This window comes from Dryobates pubescens, chromosome Z, assembly GCF_014839835.1.
Source record: "Dryobates pubescens isolate bDryPub1 chromosome Z, bDryPub1.pri, whole genome shotgun sequence".
Classification (NCBI taxonomy): Eukaryota; Metazoa; Chordata; class Aves; order Piciformes; family Picidae; genus Dryobates; species Dryobates pubescens.
The window spans coordinates 63,156,505-63,176,707 of record NC_071657.1 but is presented as its reverse complement, the minus strand read 5'-3'; the positions used below and the strand labels follow the sequence as shown (position 1 = coordinate 63,176,707).

The 20,203-nt window shown below is 44.2% G+C and overlaps 1 protein-coding gene across 1 annotated transcript in view; it reads left to right on the top strand.

The window, feature by feature from the left end:
- The window catches only part of CWC27 (CWC27 spliceosome associated cyclophilin), a 126,393-nt gene that overhangs the window by 70,109 nt on the left and 36,081 nt on the right, over positions 1-20,203 (top strand). Inside the window, exon 11 of the mRNA XM_009907900.2 lies at positions 12,494-12,591. Within this exon, the coding sequence (XP_009906202.1) occupies positions 12,494-12,591 (98 nt within the window). The remainder of the gene's footprint in view (positions 1-12,493; positions 12,592-20,203) is intronic.

Genomic DNA, 20,203 nt, shown 5'->3' with positions numbered 1-20,203 from the left:
TTTCCTCATCTGTCTCTGGTCTTGTCTCATCTTGTCTTGTCCAAATCAGATTCTTAGAGAGTTATCTCCTAGCATCTTTTTTTGAGAAAGCTGGTACAAATCAGTCGTTCATCTTATCAGCAGTTGGTTTGGTTTACCTTATCATTTGCTTTAATTCCATGTGACCTAGTGACCTCTTCCTTCTTTTATGTTTTCCAGTCATTTTAGCATGAATACCTTCAGCTCTTTCCTCTTTGAAAAACATCACATATATATATGAACCTTCCATGCATCTTAAAGTACGACCTTCTGCAATCTATTTTGATAGCCTTAGCTTGAGGTTTGAAGATAAAAAATTACTTGGTTTAAATAACCTCTTAACCTTTGTCGTTTAGTCACACTGTTTAATTCCTTGCTTTTCTGGTCCCTTTTTTTTTTGTGAGCTTTGCATTGCATCTACTATTTTTGTTTTGCAGGAATAATCCTTGTGATTACTAAAGCACTTAGTGCTTTTATCTCAGACATTCAAAGATGAGTTTAACACCAACCCATCTAAATATTTAGAGTGACTGGATTTGGTTTGCATTCCTGAAGTCAGTAGAATGGTTTAAATTTGAAATTAAGAATAATTAAAGACTATTGGTGATTAATAGGAAAGTATATTTAATTGGTTTAATAAAAAGAGATTCTGCTAAGCTAACCTGGTTTTAGATATTTCCTGCACAAAAGTAACCTTTTTCCCTAGGCTAAGTGTATATAATAAAACTTATTCTGGATTAATCTGGAGAAAAGGCTAAAGAAGAACATAAATTATGTTGAAATAGCAGCTGTTGGTTTGGGTCAAATTTATTAAGATAGTTCTTATTTCAGTATTACATTAATTATGAAAACAAACCAACCAACCAAAATAAAACCCCAAAGTTTGCTAAAAGATGCATGTTCATAGTACAGTGTTGGCGACAGAAAATAGAGTCAATGCAGACAAGCAATATGATCTAGTATCATTCTAGTATATTCCTTTATTGTATGAGTGTTGTATGAGTATAGTGAGTATAGAATATAGTGCGTATTAAGGGAACTTCTGCAACTTACATAGACTCAGAGAGCATCATTGGCATAGCTTCACTGTTTCCCCGTGGGTGACCACACATCGTACTACTATAGATTATTGGTCAAACTACTAATAACACGTGAGGTTGTTGATGCAGGTGTGTGTCCTGTTATTCCCAGATAACTTTCTGTGTTTATAGCTACCAGTGCCCTGCTTTAGTTACATGCTGCAGGCACAGCACTGTTTTGCTAAGCTGGTAGTTACTTCTGCACTTATGCTGAGCATGGCCTACCACCATGTCAGGCTCCAGGCCTATACTGCCAGATTGCTCACTCTGCTTACTGCTACCATTGCCACAGTACAGAGTTGAAAAGTAATGCTAATGAGATAGGAATATCTTAGATAGGATTTAGGAAGGGCAGATCCGGCCTCTGCAACCTGCTTTCCTTCTATGATCAGGTGACCCACCTGGTGGATGTGGGGAGGCTGTGGATGTAGTCTACCTGGACTTCAGCAAGGCCTTTGACACCGTCCCCAGCAGCAAACTCCTGGCCAAGCTGTCAGCTCATGGCTTGCACAGCAATACTTTGTGCTGGGTTAGGAATTGGCTGGAGGGCCGAACCCAGAGAGTGGTGGTAAATGGTGCCATATCCAGCTGGCAGCCAGTCACTAGTGGTGTCCCCAGGGATCAGTACTGGGCCCCATCCTCTTTAATATCTTCATTGATGAACTGGGTGGGAGGATTGAGTCAGTCATCAGCAAATTTGCAGATGACACCAAGTTGGGAGCAGATGTTGATCTGTTAGAGGGCAGAAGGGCTCTGCAGAGGGACCTCAACTGACTGGACAGATGGGCAGAGTCCAACAGGATGGCATTCAACAAATCCAACTGCTGGGTGCTGCAGTTTGGCCACAACAAGCCCATGCAGAGCTTCAGGCTGGGGTCGGAGTGGCTGGAGAGCTGCCAAACAGAAAGGGACCTGGAGGTGCTGATTGACAGCTGCCTAAACGTGAGCCAGCAGTGTGCCCAGGTGGCCAAGAAGGCCAATGGCATCCTGGCCTGCATCAAGAACAGTGTGGCCGGCAGGAGCAGGGAAGTCATTGTGCCCCTGTACTATGCAGTGGTTAGGCCACACCTTGAGTACTGTGTCCAGTTCTGGGCCCCTCAGTTTAGGAAGGACATCGAGACACTTGAACGTGTCCAGAGAAAGGCAACGAGGCTGGTGAGAGGCCTTGAGCACAGCCCCGTGAGGAGAAGCTGAGGGAGCTGGGATTGTTTAGCCTGGAGAAGAGGAGGCTCAGGGGAGACCTTATTGCTGTCTACAGCTACCTGAAGGGTGGTTGTAGTCAAGAGGGGGTTGGTCTCTTCTCCCATGCAACCAGCACCAGAACAAAAGGACAGAGTCTCAAGCTGCACCAGGGGAAGTTTATGCTCAAGGAGAAAGTTCTTCACTGAGAGAGTCTTAATTACAACAGCTACAAATGACCAACATGGTGTACTATTAAAAAAAAAAAAGGCACATGAATTTCTGTCAAGCATTAAGCAATCCACGTAGATATACTGTTGATCTGGGTGACACATCCTGGCAGTCTCATGTAGTTTTTCAGTTTTAGTTTAACAGTGTTGCCTATCTTACATTACTTAAAATGGTGTTCCTCTTTTATACTGGGAAAATTCAGGTTCTCCTGTCTGTTCTGGAATCTGCTGTGCACACAGAAGTACAGATAGTGCATAGAATCAGCTGTTAGCTAAAACTGTTCTGTATGCTTCTGTATATGCTCTAATTCATACATCTGCAGTTTCTGGCACTGTAACTGATGGCTGAACAATGTAAGCAAAGGTACTTTCTAGAGAAAGCTAATACCTTTTATTAGGCAAACTGTAAGAAAAATTATCTAGCTGAAGAAGCTCTCATATACCCTGAAACTTGTGAGTGGTTTTTGCCCTCTCCATCTGTCTTAGTTGATATAATGAAATATATTGCTTCTCGTTTAATATCTTTATTCTTCTTGCACAAGTTTATATTTCCTGCTTAGTCTGCAGGCTCTGCTGTTTTGCTAAACTTTCACCAATGGAAAATGGTAACATTATTGATCAGTCTCAGCCTCTGAGAGTTCATTACTTAGTACTTAGTACTGAGATTGCTGACATACAATCAACATAAATATACTCCAGTATGCATAATTATATTGACATAGAGTGCTAGTTGTTTGATGCTTTAATTGTGTGATCCACTCAATTCTATGGAAATGAAAAGGCAGTAATGGTTGCCTATCTAGTCTTTAATAAACATGCTAGTCCTATTAGATTTCAGCATTGAAATCTTTCAGTAGTCCATAAACTTTTTCACTGCAGAATGTTTTTAAACAAAGAAGTACAGTACTAATTACAAACTGTAACATACCCAGTATGGCTAAAGTCAAAACCAGCATTAACTGTTAGCGTTAGTGTTAGCACAGGTTTCTGTACAAGGCCCAGCAGCTATTTTAAAATACTTTATTTACAAGTTTCCAGTGTCAAGACCTACTGAATATGTCACCATTTTTATATCATCATCTTATTTGAGATACAATTGTGATATGCTATTGACAGAAGACAGACATCTGTCTGACTCCTACAGCAAATTGAGGTTGGTACATGTTCTAAATCCAGAATTTTCATTCTCATTTATACAGTTGTGAAATTCTTGCAGTGCCAGAGATGAACAGTAATGTAATCCAGATGAAAGAATTGTGAACCCTAGAAAGTCTTAGATCTACAGGCCAAATAGAACAATTTGATATTCATTCCAAGAATTGTGTGTTCTACAGGTACCCCAAGGGGCAGGAGGGGGAATATCTGAAAAGGCTTTGAAACTGACATCATAGAGCAGACATTTCTGCAGAGGGACCTCGACCAACTGGACAGATGGGCAGAGAGCATGGCCTGTGTGATGTTATCAAAATAACTGCAGAAAACCTTACTATTACGATAAAAGATACTGAAATACAAAGATTTAATATGGGTACAAGTGAAAGCTGGGAGATGGGAGATCTGCTGTAGCAAACAAGCAATATAAATGGGTTTAACAGATGCTGAAACTAAGCCAAAAAACAACAGAGTTTGAATCAGTAAAATGGCTGAGGTACTGAAACTCCACAGCATAACAAGACTGCCATGAGTGTTCAGGTCTATGCTCTCTCACAGCTCATCAGCTAAGGGCACAATGTAGCAAGCGTCTCCTTGCTCACTTGAATGTTAGATCCTTAGTGACGGAACGAAAGTAAGAGTTACGTTATTAATTCTTAGACTTGTGTTCAAGTGACTGCTTTCCATTAATAGGGATGGAATCTTGATCTGGTGAAATCTGCTTTCTTTCAAATTCAGTAGGAGCATTAAGGTCAAATAGTCTCCATAAGATTCTATGTGGAGTCTGTCCAGCCATATGAATGTCTCTAAGCTTCTAGAGTATTCTAACTTTATATGACTTATGACATTAATCTCCGAAACTATCATAGACTTGGAGTCAAGAAACTTTTGCAGCTTACGTATTGAAACAATCAATGAAAATAATCTTTTAACCTTGAGACCATAGGAAATAGAAGAATTTTCAGACCAATACTTCTGTCTGTGTGAGGCCTATCTTTCCAGGAAGTACGTAAAAAGGCACTTCTCAATCATTATGTGCAAGCTGAGATGTTTGAAATAACATTGATCCACTTTACTGTTGACTTAAATATTATCTTTATTGATGATCTGGAAGAGGGCATTGAGTCCATCATCAGTAAATTTGCTGACAACACCAAGCTGGGGGCAGGAGTTATCTGCTGGAGGGTAGAGAGGAACCTCGACAGGCTGGACAGATGGGCAGAATCCAATGGCATGAGATTTAACACATCCAAGTGCCGGGTTCTGCACATTGGCCACAACAACCCCATGCAGAGCTACAGGCTGGGGTCAGAGTGGATGGAGAGCGGCCAGGTAGAGAGGGACCTGAGGGTACTGTTCAATGGTAGGCTGAACATGAGCCTGCAGTGTGCCCAGGCAGCCAAGAGGGCCAATGACATCCTGGCCTGCATCAAGAACAGTGTGGCCAGCAGGAGCAGGGAGGTCATTCTGCTCCTGTACACTGCACTGGTTAGGCTGCACCTCAAGTACTGTGTCCAGTTCTGGGCCCCTCAGTTTAGGAAGGATGTTGACTTCCTGGAACAAGTCCAGAGAAGGGCAACAAAGTTGGTGAGGGGTTTGGAACACAAGCCCTACGAGGAGAGACTGAGGGAGCTGGGCTTGCTTAGCCTGGAGAAGAGGAGACTCAGGGGTGACCTTATTGCTCTCTACAACTACCTGAAGAGAAGTTGTAGACAGACGGATGTTGGTCTCTTCTGCCAGGCAGCCAGTACCAGAACAAGAGGACACAGACTCAGGCTGCACCAGGGAAGGTTTAGGTTGGATATGAGGAAGAAGTTCTATACAGAGAGAGTGATTGCCCATTGGAATGGGCTGCCTGGGGAGGTGATGGAGTCACCATCATTGGAGGTGTTCAGGATGAGACTTGATGGTGTGCTTGGTGCCATGGGTTAGTTGTTTAGGTGGGTTGGATTGGTTGATGGGTTGGACACAATGATCTTGAAGGTTTCTTCCAACCTGTTTTTTTATTATTATTATTACTATCAAATACTGATCATAATTGAATAACAGAATGGCAGTGTAATGCCCTGGAAATCCATGAGGAATTAGTTCAGGACCTGCTGAGCCACTTGGACACTCACAAGTCCATGGGACCGGATGGGATCCATCCTAGGGTGCTGAGAGAGCTGGCAGATGAGCTGGCCAAGCCGCTCTCCATCATTTTCCTCCAGTCCTGGCTCACTGGAGAGGTCCCAGATGACTGGAAACTGGCCAGTGTGGTCCCCATCCGCAAGAAGGGTCGGATGGAGGAACCTGGAAACTCCAGGCCAGTCAGCCTGACCTCAGTGCCAGGGAAAGTGATGGAACAGATTATCCTGGCAGCAATAACTGCGCACCTGAAGGATGGCCAAGGGCTCAGGTCCAGCCAACATGGATTTAGGAAGGGCAGGTCCTGCCTCTCCAGCCTGATCTCCTTCTATGATCAGGTGACCCGTCTGGTGGACGTGGGGAGGCCTGTGGATGTGGTCTACCTGGACTTCAGCAAAGCCTTTGACACCATCCCCCCACAGTAAACTGCTGCCTAAGCTGTCAGCTCGTATCTTGGACCGCAACACTCTGTGCTGGGTTAGGAGCTGTCTGGAAGGCTGAGCCCAGAGAGTGGTGGTGAATGGTGCCTCATCCAGCTGGTGGCCAGTCACCAGTGGTGTCCCCCAGGGATCAGTACTGGGCCCCATCCTCTTTTAACATCTTCATTGATTATCTGGATGAGGGGATTGAGTCAGTCATCAGCAAATTTGCAGATGACACCAAGTTAGGAGCAGATGTTGGTCAGTTAGAGGGTAGAAAGGCTCTGCAGAGGGACCTTGACCGACTGGACAGATGGGCAGAGTCCAACGGCATGAGATTTAACACATCCAAGTGCCAGGTGTTGCACTTTGGCCACGGCAACCCCATGCAGAGCTACAGGCTGAGGTCGGAGTGGCTGGAGAGCTGCCAAACAGAGAGGGACCTGGGGGTGCTGATTGACAGCCGCCTAAACATGAGCCAGCAGTGTGCCCAGGTGGCCAAGAGGGCCAATGGCATCCTGGCCTGCATTAGGAATAGTGTGGCCAGCAGGAGCAGGGAAGTCATTGTGCCCCTGTACTCTGCATTGGTTAGTCTGCACCTTGAGTACTGTGTCGAGTTCTGGGCCCCTCAGTTTAGGAAGGACATTGAGACACTTGAACGTGTCCAGAGAAGGGCAACAAGGCTGGGGAGAGGCCTTGAGCACAAGCCCTATGAAGAGAGGCTGAGGGACCTGGGATTGTTTAGCCTGGAGAAGAGGAGGCTCAGGGGTGACCTCATTGCCCTCTACAACTACCTGAAAGGTGGTTGTAGCCAGGAAGGGGTTGGTCCCTTCTCCCAGGCAACCAGCACCAGAACAAGGGGACACAGTCTCAAGCTGTGCCAGGGGAGGTTTAGACTCAAAGTGAGGAGAAAGTTCTTCACCGAGCGAGTCATTCATCATTGGAATGTGCTTTCCAGGGAGGTGGTGGAGTCACCATCCCTGGAGGTGTTCATGAGGAGATTGGACGTGGCACTTGGTGCCGTGGTCTTGTCATGAGGTCTGTGGTGACAGGTTGGACTCGATGATCCCTGAGGTCTCTTCCAACCTTGGTGTTACTGTGATACTGTGAATCTGCTGCTGACACTCAGTAGCATGCAGCTAGTCATTCCAGTTTCAAAATGAAAGTGCTGCTTGGAGCAATGTGTTATGGGCTTGTCGTTCACATTTTAGCATGAGAGGCTTCCTGTTCCAGTTGCTGCTTTTGGGTTTTGGATTTAGGGTGTTGGTCATTTCTGCTGGGTTGGCTGCAGGTTGGGGAGGGGTGGGTGTAGGTCACTAGCTTCTGCTGCTGTTTCTGCATTTTGACGTACTTTTTCCACAAATAGGCTAAGGTGATCGTGCATTGTATTATCTCACTTTTCTCACTAAAGCTCTTTATCTCAACCTGGGCAGGGGGGTTTGTGTTACTTCCCCTTGCTTCTGTGTTGGAGGGCTTTGTTAAAACACCACACTCTATTACTCATAAGTGCCATTTGTAACTCTCTTTTGCTGTGTTTTTGTCACTACATTCTGTCACTCCAAAGACATGCAATTTTTCTTGACGTGTATGTTGTTTCTGCTGTTCAACTTTCCTCAGAACATTTTGCAGTATACTCGATTAGTGTTGTAATGCAGCTTGCTATTACAACACTCCCAAATTTTTAAAAAAGCAATGAAATTTCTTGGGTTAAAAATGTCTCTTACCTTTCCCCTGTGATTTTCTTCTCAAGGTAGAAAAGTAGAACTGTGGTGTCATGTAAGAGCTGTTACTCTGGGTTAGTGTTAGCTTCTGCCATGCTGTTCAAAATTAAGAGCTGCTGTTGTGATTTATTCTTCGGATACCTTTACATTGGCAGTGTTCTTTTTCTAGTTGTAATGGGTTGGGGCAAACCCCCTCCCCACCACGCGCAAAAATAACGACTCAGAGAAACTGATTGCAAAGGTAATGGAGAGTTTAAATAGAGAACAGTGAGTGTGCACAAAAGGAAACATGGTGACAAGAAAAGAACCAAAGTAAACCCAGAAAGACCCCAAACCCCACCTGAGGGTGCATCCAAAACCCCCAGGGCTCCTCCTTCCCCCCACTACTATTAGGCTGGTCTCAGCTGGCCAGATCTGAGCCTGCCCATCCCCCAGTGGCCTTGGGCCCAATCAGGCCCATGGCCGGGAGGTCTCTCCCCCAGTTACCAAGTCTCGGATAGGGAAGGAAAGAGGAAGTGCCAGACCCCACCGCAAAATTTATAGTGGTGCAAGGGATTATGGTAGAAATACCTAATTTCCTGCGTCCACCCACTGGGATGGACTTCTGGACACAGGAAACACTCCTGTAGCAGAGGGCACCCAGCCCAAACTACGACACTAGTACAAGCTCTGTATTTGTGCATATATACACAACAAAGAGGGAATTCAGAAGAACTCATTACCCTACATTTTCAAGTCTTTGCTTGAAAAAGCTTGTTGAGTTATGAGTTATAGTACTGCAAATTAGCATCAAGATACATAGAACAGCTGCAGGGAGAAGCTTCTTTGTAATAATTTCTACAATGTGTTGATTTTGATGACTACAAAATTTATTTATTTCCAGGAAGTGAGAAATATACATTGTAGCACTGGAATAAACTTGAAGCATTTTTTAGTTCTTTTCCACTGATAACTGTTAGACTTGAACAGAAGGCACAAGCTGAAATTTAAATATATAAAAGGGAGCTGCTTTTTCTTTTTTTTTTTTTTCATTGAGGATGTTCAAGCAGTAGCTGCCCAGAGAGGCTGTGGAGTCTCCATATTTGTGTATTCAAAATCTGACTGGATAATGCTTTTTAGAGCTACTTTGCTTGTGATTTGAGCAGTGGAGCTGGACTGACTGATCTTCAGAGGTCACTTCAAAACTATGAAGACAGACAGAATAGAATAGACTAGACTAGAATAGACTAGAGTAGACTAGACTAGAATAGAATAGACCAGGTTGCAAGAGACCTTCAAGATCATCGCGTCCAACCCATCAACCAATCCAACCCACCTAAACAACTAACCCATGGCACCAAGCACCCCATTGTGGTAGATTGAGAGAGGGCTTAGCTCTCCCTCCTCCACAGAGTAAGAAACCACAGCTAACTCAGTCGAAGAGCAAAAGCTATATATTTACAAGCATATATGGAAAGCAGGTTATATATAACACAATATATACAGGTATTTACAATATATACACAGAAATACACAGCAAAGACAAATAACACAACAAAAATCCCTCCCTCAGGGAGGGATCCCCTCTTTGGAACCCCCTCTCTCCCCCCCTTACCTCCCTTTTTCCCCAAAAAGGGGTTAGAGAGAGAGAAAGGCAAGTTACTAAGGAAAAGAGTTGTTAGCAAGCTTCACAAGCCCATGCAGGATTAGTGTTTGCTTATCTGAAGGCCAAGTCCAGCAGTTCGCAGAAGAAGCAGGCAGGGAGAACAGGCTGAAACACCAAACTCCCCCAACTCCCAAACCGAACTGAACTGAGGAAAAAATTTTCCAACCGCTTCACAATCTAAAGCTGAATTTTTGTTTATCAACCAATGAAATTCGTTTAGAATATCAGAATGTTTTGGTTCTAGTACCAAAAACATTAGCCAGTGTGTTCCAGCAGTGTTTGTTCTTAAAGGCACAGCCTCAAACGACCACACCCATCAAGTCTCCTGAACACCTTCAATGATGGCGACTCCACCACCTCCCCAGGCAGCCCATTCCAATGGGCAATCACTCTCTCTGTATAGAACTTCTTCCTCACATCCAACCTAAACCTCCCCTGGCACAGCCTGAGACTATGTCCTCTTGTTCTGGTACTGGCTGCCTGGGAGAAGAGTCCAACATCCACCTGTCTACAACTTTCCTTCAGGTAGTTGTAGAGAGCAAGGAGGTCACCCCTGAGTATCCTTTTCTCCAGGCTAAGCAACCCCAGCTCCTTCAGTCTCTCCTCATAGGGCTTGTGTTCCAAACTCCTCACCAACTTCGTTGCTCTTCTCTGGACTTGTTCCAGCAAGTCAACATTCTTCCTAAACTGAGGGGCCCAGAACTGGACACAGTACTCGAGGTGCAGCCTAACCAGTGCAGTGTACAGGGGCAGAATGACCTCCCTGCTCCTGCTGGCCACACAGTTCCTGATGCAGGCCAGGATGCCATTGGCTCTCCTGACTGCCTGGGCACACTGCAGGCTCATGTTCAGCCTACCATTGACCAGTACCCCCAGGTCCCTCTCTACCTGGCCGCTCTCCATCCACTCTGACCCCAGCCTGTAGCTCTGCATGGGGTTGTTGTGGCCAATGTGCAGAACCCGGCACTTGGATGTGTTCAATCTCATGCCCTTGGACTCTGCCCATCTGTCCAGCCTGTCGATGTCCCTCTGCAGAGCCTCTCTACCCTCCAGCAGATCAACTCCTGCCCCCAGCTTGGTGTCATCTCCAAATTTACTGATGATGGGCTCAATGCCCTCATCCAGATCATCAATAAAGATGTTAAAGAGCATGGGGCCCAGCACTGATCCCTGGGGCACACCACTAGTGACTGGCCACCAGCTGGATGTGGCACCATTCACCACCACTCTCTGGGCTCAGCCCTCTACCCAGTTCCTAACCCAATGCAGTGTGCTCCCATCCAAGCCATGGGCTGACAGCTTGGCCCGGAGTTTGCTATGGGGGACAGTGTCACAGGCCTTTCTGAGTTCCACGTAGACTACATCCACAGGCCTCCCCACATCCACCAGGCGGGTCACTTGATCATAGAAGGAGATCAGGTTGGAGAGGCACGGCCTGCCCTTCCTAAATCCATACTGGCTGGACCTGATCCCTTGGCCATCCTCTAAGTGCTGTGTGATTGCACTCAAGATGACCTGTTCTATAATCTTGCCTGGCACTGAGGTCAGGCTGACAGGCCTATAATTCCCTGGCTCATCCAGTCAGCCCCTCTTGTGGATGGGCACCACACTGGCCAGCTCCGAGTCTCTGGGACATCTCTAGTGAGCCAGGACTGCTGAAAAATGATGGAGAGTGGCTTGGCCAGCTCATCTGCCAGCTCTCTCTGCAGCCTAGGATGAATCCCATCTGGTCCCATGGACTTGTGGGGCTCCAAGTGGCTGAGGAGAGCTTCCATCACCTGCTCATGGAACCTAGGGAAACTGTGCAGCTCCCTGGTTCCTTCTGCCAGCTCTGCAGGCCAGCTCTCTGGAAGACGTTCTGTCCTGCTAGTAAAAATTGAGGCAAAGAAGGTGTTAAGTAACTCTGCCTTCTCCTCATCGTTTGATACAACACTTCCCTCCATGTCCACCAAGGAGTGGAGGTTGTCCTTACCCTTCCTCTTGCTATTAATATATTTATAGAAGGACTTTTTGTTGTCCTTCACAGCAGAGGCCAGTTTAAGCTCCAAATATGCTTTTGCCTCCCTAATTTTCTTCCTGCATGATTTGGCTACATCCTTAAACATTCTGTGGGTTGCCTCACCTTTCCTCCAAAGATGATACACCTTTTTTTTTTCCCTTTTCCCTTAGTTCTATTAAAAGTTCATTACCCTTCCAGGATGGCCATCTGCCCCGGCGGCTCGTCTTCCAGCACATTGGCACAGCCTGTTCCTGCGCCTTCAACAGTTCTTCCTTGAAGCAGGTCCAGCCCTCCTGGACCCCTTTATTTTTAAGGGCTTTTTCCCAAGGAACCCTCTGAATTAGTTCCTTGAGCAACCTGAAGTCTGCCCTCTGGAAATCCAGAGTGGTGGTCTTCTTGCTGCCCCTCTTAGTTTGACCGAATACTGAAAATTCAATTATCTCATGGTCACTGGCCCCTAAACAGCCTCCGACCACCACATCACCCACCAGCCCTTCCCTATTGGTTAAGAGGAGGTCAAGCATAGCCTTACCCCTGGTAGGCTCTCGGAGTACCTGGGATAAGAAGCTGTCCTCCATGCACTCTAAGAACCTCCTTGCTAATTTTGTTTTTTTCTTACTAGTGTTATCACCAGATTGTGGTTTTTTGTGAAATCCATTAAATCAAACTAATTTTCATGTGTAATCATTTATGCTTGCAGACAAATCATGTCTTTGTCACTTAACAACTGCATTGGCTGTCCAAGAAATCCAGGATGCTAAGATTTATTACTTCAGTAAACAGAATTTTATAGCATGTGATATTTATCTGGCAGTACCATGGTTATATCAGAGATTTGCTGCCCATTAACTTTGATTCTGTTACTCCTGAGTGTCTTTACAGTCCCAGAACATAAAATTCTTGTAAATATTTTTCTCTTTGTAGTGAGGAGCTACGAAAAGAAGTACGACAGCTGAAACGTGAACTGCTGGAAGCAAAGCAGAAAAAAGAAGAAAAAGCTTTAAAACCCAAAGAAAAGGAAGGTAAGCATGTATTGTGTAGATCTCCAAGTAACATTCCAGTCTTAAAATTTCAACTATATTGTTGAAATGAGGATGATATATTGTTGAAATGTGAATTTTTTTCCCAAGAAAATGAGTTTTCCTTAGGAAAGGTAGTAAGGATGTAAAGATGCCAGTACATAAATAAATTGTATCATACTTGATCACCAAATGAATATAATCTGTTGTTGGCAAGATAATGAATGTTGTCACTGGCCACGTAAAAAAAACGAGATGCCAGTAGAAGTGTAGAAAAAGTAAAGAAAAGTGCTTGTGTGTGTATATATATAAATATATACATATAAAATAAATTATATTGAATAGTGCCATGCGTGACAGGTCCCTTGTATCCCTGTTCTGGTGCAAGTTAAGTGAGAGGACTTCTTTGTAGTACTCTGAGTAAACCCACCTTTAATGACAAGCTAAAGGAGTATGTGGGCAGTACTCAAAGTTAACATTATAGTACAGTTGTGAAGTACACTGCTTACTGAAGGAGGTGATCTTATATACTTGGTCAATGTTTGGGTTGGGATTTTTTTTTGTGGTTTTAGGGTGTGTATTTTTCACTTTGCAGTACATATCAGCTAGGACACAAACTTACTGAAAATCTGTAGGTAACAATTAATGGTGAAAATAAACTTGAATAATCTTGGTTTTCCTTTTTGTGGTTCCTTTTTGTGATGACAGAGCACAGGAAGGGGTCTCTTCCAGTGTCTGTTGAGAAATTTATATGGCACAAAAGAATATATTCAACAAGTTCATGGAGTACCTAACTAAAAGTTCTAAAAACAAACATGTTCTAAGATTTAGGACAAAATTAAAAAGACAGTAAAGGAGATTAAAATGGTGGAGGGCAAAATGATTAGTGAAAATACAGTAACAGGAGACAAGTAAAGAAGAAGTCAGTTGTCTTTGGCTAAACAGAGGAAATAACCTTGAATGCTTGTTTTCACTCTGCCTTTAGCATAACAGTTGACTTTGATCATACGGTCACCTATGACCAGTGACACAAAGGGAAGCAAGCATTCAAGTACAGAACAAGCAACTGGAGACTAATTAGATAAATTAGATGCATTAAAATAGCTTGAACTTGATGACAATTCACTGAAAAATATAAGGAAACTGACTAGAGTTCCCAGTGATTTACTCTAGGTGATCCTGCTCTAGCAGAGGAGTTGGACTAGATGATTTTCAGAAGTCCCTTCCAACACCTACCATTCTGTGATTCTGTTAAGCAGTTGAAGATATACTAATATTAACCAAAAGTTTTAAGAGAATTGTTTGTAATTCAGCAGCAAAGTAGGAGTCCTGGGAATGTTTTTTCTGATCTGGAGAAGACAACAAACAACTTTCGTTAAATTTGTAGACTAGTGAAATACATGGTACAGGGAAGTTAAAATAAAAAAAAATAAGAAAAGTGAAAGCTTATGCACTAAGATTGCATTGTGACATGCAGTTATTAAAACACAGAGCTGAGTGACACACGCTTCCACTAGACTGTTGGAGCTTTCATGCTGTAGAATATGTGTATGCTAGGCTACTAGATGGAGTCAGTTCATGGACATTAAAACCAGGTCAAAGCAAACAAAATACTATTTACCTTGGGAGAGGTCAGGGGAAAGAGATTCATACAGAAGTGGTTCATATGTCTCTCAAAACCGCAAGATGTTAGGTAGTACTTAAGCTGCTTAAAATCTATGAAACATAATAAATGAAAAAGAAGACTACAGAAGGTGTGGGCCCCCTCAGAAAGGAAACAGGTGAACTGGTGACAAGTGACATGGAGAAGGCTGAAGTCATCAGTGACTTTGTCACCTCAGTCTTCACTGGTAAAGGCTCCTGCCACACTCTATGAATAATGGAAGATAATGGCAGGTACTGGAAGAAGGAACTGCCCATTGTGAGTGAAAATCAGATTAGTGACCATCTGAAGAACCTGAAGTGTTCAAGTCCATGGGACCCAATGGGATACACCCATGGGTGCTGAGGGAACTGGCAGATGAGGTTGCTAAACTGCTCTCCATCATATTCCAAAAGTCCTGGCAGTCCAGGAATGTCCCCACTGACTGGAAAAGGGGAAACCTAACTCCCATTATCAAAAAGGGAAAGAAGGATGACCCATGGAGCTATAGGCCAGTGAGTCTCACTTCTGGGCCAGGTAAGATAATGGAGCAGATCCTCCTGGAGGCACTGCTGAGGCAGAAGAGTAACAAAGCAGTAGCTAGGTACATTCAGCATGGCTTCACCAAGGGCAAACCTGGTGGCCTTCTATGACAAGGTCACAGCACTAATAGATGAAGGCTGAGCAACTGATGTAATTTACCTGGATCTGAGTAAAGCCTTCAACTATGTCCCGCACCACATCCTAGTCTCCAAGCTGGTGCAGTATGGGTTTGATGGATAGACCATTCAGTGGATAAAGAACTGGCTTGAGGGCCACACCGAAAGGGTGGCTGTCAATGGGTCCATGTCCAAGTGGAGGCCAGTGACAAGTGGAGTCCCTCAGGGATCAGGACTGGGACCAGTCTTGTTTAACATCTTTGTTGGCGACATGGACAGGGGCATTGAGTGCACCCTCAGCAGGTTTGCTGACGACATCAAGCTGTGTGGTGCAGCGGACATGCTGGAGGGAAGGGATGCCATCCAGAGGGACCTTGACAACCTCATGACGTTCAATAAGACCAAATGGTGATTCTAGTTAGGTGGAAGCATTTCCAGAAGCATTGTATTTACCATCACTGTGAGTCTTTAAATCAAGTAGTTAATATGAAGGCTTGGTTATAGGACTGCCAAAGTGAAAAACTTTGTGGTGGTAGAGAATCTACCATTACAGAATCCATATCTGATGAATAACTGTAAAAAAATCATTCAATGTAATTGATCCAGTCTTCAAGGAGAGGAAACTACTCCATTAGCTAGAATGAACATGTAGTGCTTAAAACTAATGAGTGAAAAGTGGGTGGGAGATTTACTGTATAACTGGTGTGTAGTTTGGATATAAAGGATTTTGGGTTAAATATAAGAGCATCTTTGATTGAGGTATGAGTTTATAAACTTAGACATTTAGAAGTCATCAAAACACCATTGTGAAATGTCAAAGTTTACTGACAGTTACCACATGTTTTTTTGCTTAGACATTGAGAAATATATTAGTGGTCCTCTGTCTAAATTTGAATTGATATTGACACTGGCAGCAAAAATAGCCATGAAGTTGCTATAAGTACTGCATGTTTTGACACCAGTGAAGTTAATATAACAAATATGAAAATCTTAATCATTGTGGGAAAGCATGCAAATAAAATACATAGCCATGATCGTAATTTCTTCTGTGAATAGCTAGTTTTGCCAAAAGGGATGACCCTGTAGCCCTGTAAAATAACCACAAATAGTCTTTGGGGAAAGATTTTATTTATAAGCAAATAACATTTGTTATCTGCTATTCTTGCTTCTAAGGGATTTCCATGGCATCTAACAAAATTCATATGTGAATAACCAGATAAATAAAAAAAAATTACTTTTTTGTTTCCTTTATCCATGGTTTCATGTTTCGGGTTTCTTTTTTACCTCTAAATCCTTTCCAGCTCTTGGTTTGGGTATTATTTCAGAGCCAGCAGCAATCAGAACAGAGCAAGGTAGAGATTGAAGCCAAAGTTGTGGTGTTTTTTTTTAACTGGTCCTTGAAAATTTGGAAGTCACATTTGCTACTTTATCGGAACAAGAACTCACTTGGTACTATGACCAAAATTCAGACTAAGGGGTAGGAACTCAACATAAAAATAAGGGAGATAATTTAACATTCAGAGTGAGTGTGTTCTGTAACATTTTATAGATTGTGTTGTGTATGTCATTTGCAGTTTCATTTACAGTGGATTACATAGTAAGGAAGAACATTAATTCAGTAAATAAAATTACTGTCTAAATGTGTTTAGTAAGGAAGCTTTCTGTCTTTATGGAGTCACAGATAGCAACAGTATATTCTCTGCCTTGGAATGCTGGGTTCACATTTGTGACATAGGGGAAAAACATTTTCAATTTGTCAGGTAAAAGGAAAGTCTGTGTCTTATTTAAAAGCACTGAAATGTATCAAAGTATCAGCTACACCAGTATTCACCTAACATTCTCAAACATTAACATTTTGTGGCAGTTTAGGCTGGGTGCCTTCTGTTCCTGCCACATACACCTACAGTGTCCCAAGTATCCAGCCCAGTAGGTGGACACAGGAAATGGCGTATTTCATACCTATAATATCCTGCGTCCTATAAATCCATTTGCAAAGTCATTCTCTTCCTCTTTGTTCCCTCTCTGCTCCCATGAGAGATGCTCCCTATCAGGCAATGGTGTGGGAGTATCTCAAGGCCTCTTAGACCTGGCTAGGCCTAATTGCCAGGAAAAGGTGGGCACGGGGGGCAGTCTCAGACCTGGCTAGGCTGAGACTAGCCTAGCAGTGTGGGGGGGAAGAAAGAGCCCTGGGTGTTTTGGGTGTACCCTCACATGGGGAGATGGGAAAGGGTGAGGACCTTTAGGTGTGCTGGAAGGGACTCTTTGCAGGTTTTTTTGTGAGTATGCTTGTAGCTTCTGTAAAACACTTACTGCTTTTCCATTTAAACTTTCCATCACTTCTGCAATCCATTTGTGTGAGTGTCATTCTTTTGCCCCTCTCTGGGGCAACAGAGGATCTGCCTGGCCTCAAACTAGGACATATTTGATGAAACTATGTTCTTAAATTATTTGTAACATAAACATAGCTCTATGATGTAGTTAATGGTGTTTTCCTGTTTGCTACCTTTGTTTCAATTTCAGCTGGTGTCAAAATTATCAAAATGCTGAGATCATAGACTGGCACTTGCTAAACATCACTTCTTATAATGCTTAGTGATTAGTGACTATGATTTATATGAAGTTTGTTAATATGAAGTTTTAAATGGTCAGGGTTTGGACTCTACCCACTGTATTTTAGAAATCACCTGTTGTCATTTGAATTGTACAAAATTTCTCATCTGTATGGGAAGAACAGGTACAGTCACATGATAAATGCATTCCTTGGATGAAGAAATTTGTGGACTTTAAGAATACCTGGCAAAAGTTGAAATTTTAATATGGATTATAAGTAAAAGGTTACGTCTACATTAGTGTTTTACTACAGACCAGATGTGCACTTGTTGATAAAGCTACACTGGGAGATGGACAATAGGAGCACACCTGATGAGCTCCAGCTGCTCATCTAAACTTTTTAAAAATGTTCGAGTCTGTTTGTGCTAATGACAAAACTTTTACCTTCTCCATCCTTTGTATGGAGTTCAGAGTAGTTTTGTGACGTTTCCTTATCTCACTCTAGCCGGGTACACATATTTTTTTCTCTAAAGTCTGTTAGAATTCAACACTTCTGAGCCATCAGCTTTAAGAAGATAGATTAAATTTTAGAATATATAGTAGGAACAGTAAATAGCAACTAGCCTAATAGAATTGTAGAATCATACACTTGTTTTGGTTGGAAAAGACCTTTCAAGTCCAACCATCAAACTCACACCACCATGGCCTATAAATACATTACTAGCAAGAGGAAGGGCAAGGACAACCTCCACTCCTTGGCTGACATGGAGGGAAATGTTGTATCAAAGGATAAGGAAAAGGCAGAGGTACTTAACACCTTCTTTGCCTCAATTTTTACTAGCAGGACAGAACGTCTTCCAGAGAGCTGGCCTGCAGAGCTGGCAGAAGGAGCCAGGGAGCTGCACAGTTTCCCTAGGTTCCATGAGCAGCTGATGGGAGCTCTCCTCAGCCGCTTGGAGCAACACAAGTACATGGGACCAGACGGGATCCATCCTAGGGTGCTGAGAGAGCTGGCAGATGAGCTGGCCAAGACACTCTTCATTATTTTTCAACAGTCCTGGCTCACTGGAGAGGTCCCAGAAGACTGGAAACTGGCCAATGTGGTGCCCATCCACAAGAAGGGCTGGTTGGAGGAGCCAGGGAGTTATAGGCCTGTTAGCCTGACCTCAGTGCCAGGCAAGATTATGGAAGAGGTCATCTTGAGTGCAATCACACAGCACTTAGAGGATGGCCAAGGGATCAGGTCCAGCCAGTATGGATTTAGGAAGGGCAGGCCGTGCCTCTCCAACCTGATCTCCTTCTATGATCAAGTGACCCGTCTGGTGGATGTGGGGCAGGCTGTGGATGTGGTCTACCTGGACCTCAGCAGGGCCTTTGACACCGTCCTCCATAGCAAACTCCTGGCCAAGCTGTCAGCCCATGGCTTGGATGGGAGCACACTGCATTGGGTTAGGAACTGGGTGGAGGGCCGAGCCCAGAGAGTGGTGGTGAATGGTGCCCCATCCAGCTGGTGGCCAATCACCAGTGGCGTCCCCCAGGGATCAGTGCTGGGCCCCATGCTCTTTAACATCTTTATTGATGATCTGGATGAGGGCATTGAGCCCATCATCAGTAAATTTGCAGATGACACCAAGCTGGGGGCAGGAGTTGATCTGCTGGAGGGTAGAGAGGCTCTGCAGAGGGACATCGACAGGCTGGACAGATGGGCAGAGTCCAAAGGCATGAGATTGAACACATCCAAGTGCCGGGTTCTGCACATTGGCCACAACAACCCCATGCAGTGCTACAGGCTGAGGTCAGAGTGGATGGAGAGCGGCCAGGTAGAGAGGGACCTGGGGGTACTGTTCAATGGTAGGCTGAACATGAGCCTGCAGTGTGCCCAGGCAGCCAGGAGGGCCAATGGCATCCTGGCCTGCATCAGGAACAGTGTGGCCAGCAGGAGCAGGGAGGTCATTCTGCCCCTGTACACTGCACTGCTTAGGCTGCACCTCGAGTACTGTGTCCAGTTCTGGGCTCCTCAATTTAGGAAGGATGTTGAGTTGCTGGAACAAGTCCAGAGAAGGGCAACAAAGTTGGTCAGGAGTTTGGAACACAAGCCCTTTGAGGAGAGGCTGAAGGAGCTGGGGTTGCTTAGCCTGGAGGGGAGGAGACTCAGGGGTGACCTTATTGCTCTCTACAACTACCTGAAGGGAAGTTGTAGACAGGTGGATGTTGGTCTCTTCTCCCAGGCATCCAGCACCAGAACAAGAGGACACAGTCTCAGGCTGCACCAGGGGAGGTTTAGGAAGAAGTTCTATACAGAGAGAGTGATTGCCCATTGGAATGGGCAGCCTGGGGAGGTGGTGGAGTCACCATCTTTGGAGGTGTTCAAGAGACTTGAAGGTGTGCTTGGTGCCATGGTTTAGTTGTTTAGGTGGTGTTGGATTGGTTGATGGGTTGGACGCGATGATCTTGAAGGTCTTTTGCAACCTGGTCTATTCTATTCTATTCTATTCTATTCTATTCTATTCTATTCTATTCTATTCTATTCTATTCTATTCTATTCTATCTAAACCTTCCTTGGTGCAACTTCAGGCCACTTCCTCTCATCCTATCACCTGATATTAGAGAGAAGAGACTACCACCCACCTCACTACAGCCTCCTTTCAGGGAGTTGGAGAGAGCAATGAAGTCTCCCCTCAGCCACATCTGAACATGTCCAGAGAAGGGAAACAAGGCTGGTGAGAGGTCTTGAGCGCAATCCCTGTGAGGAGAGGCTGAGGGA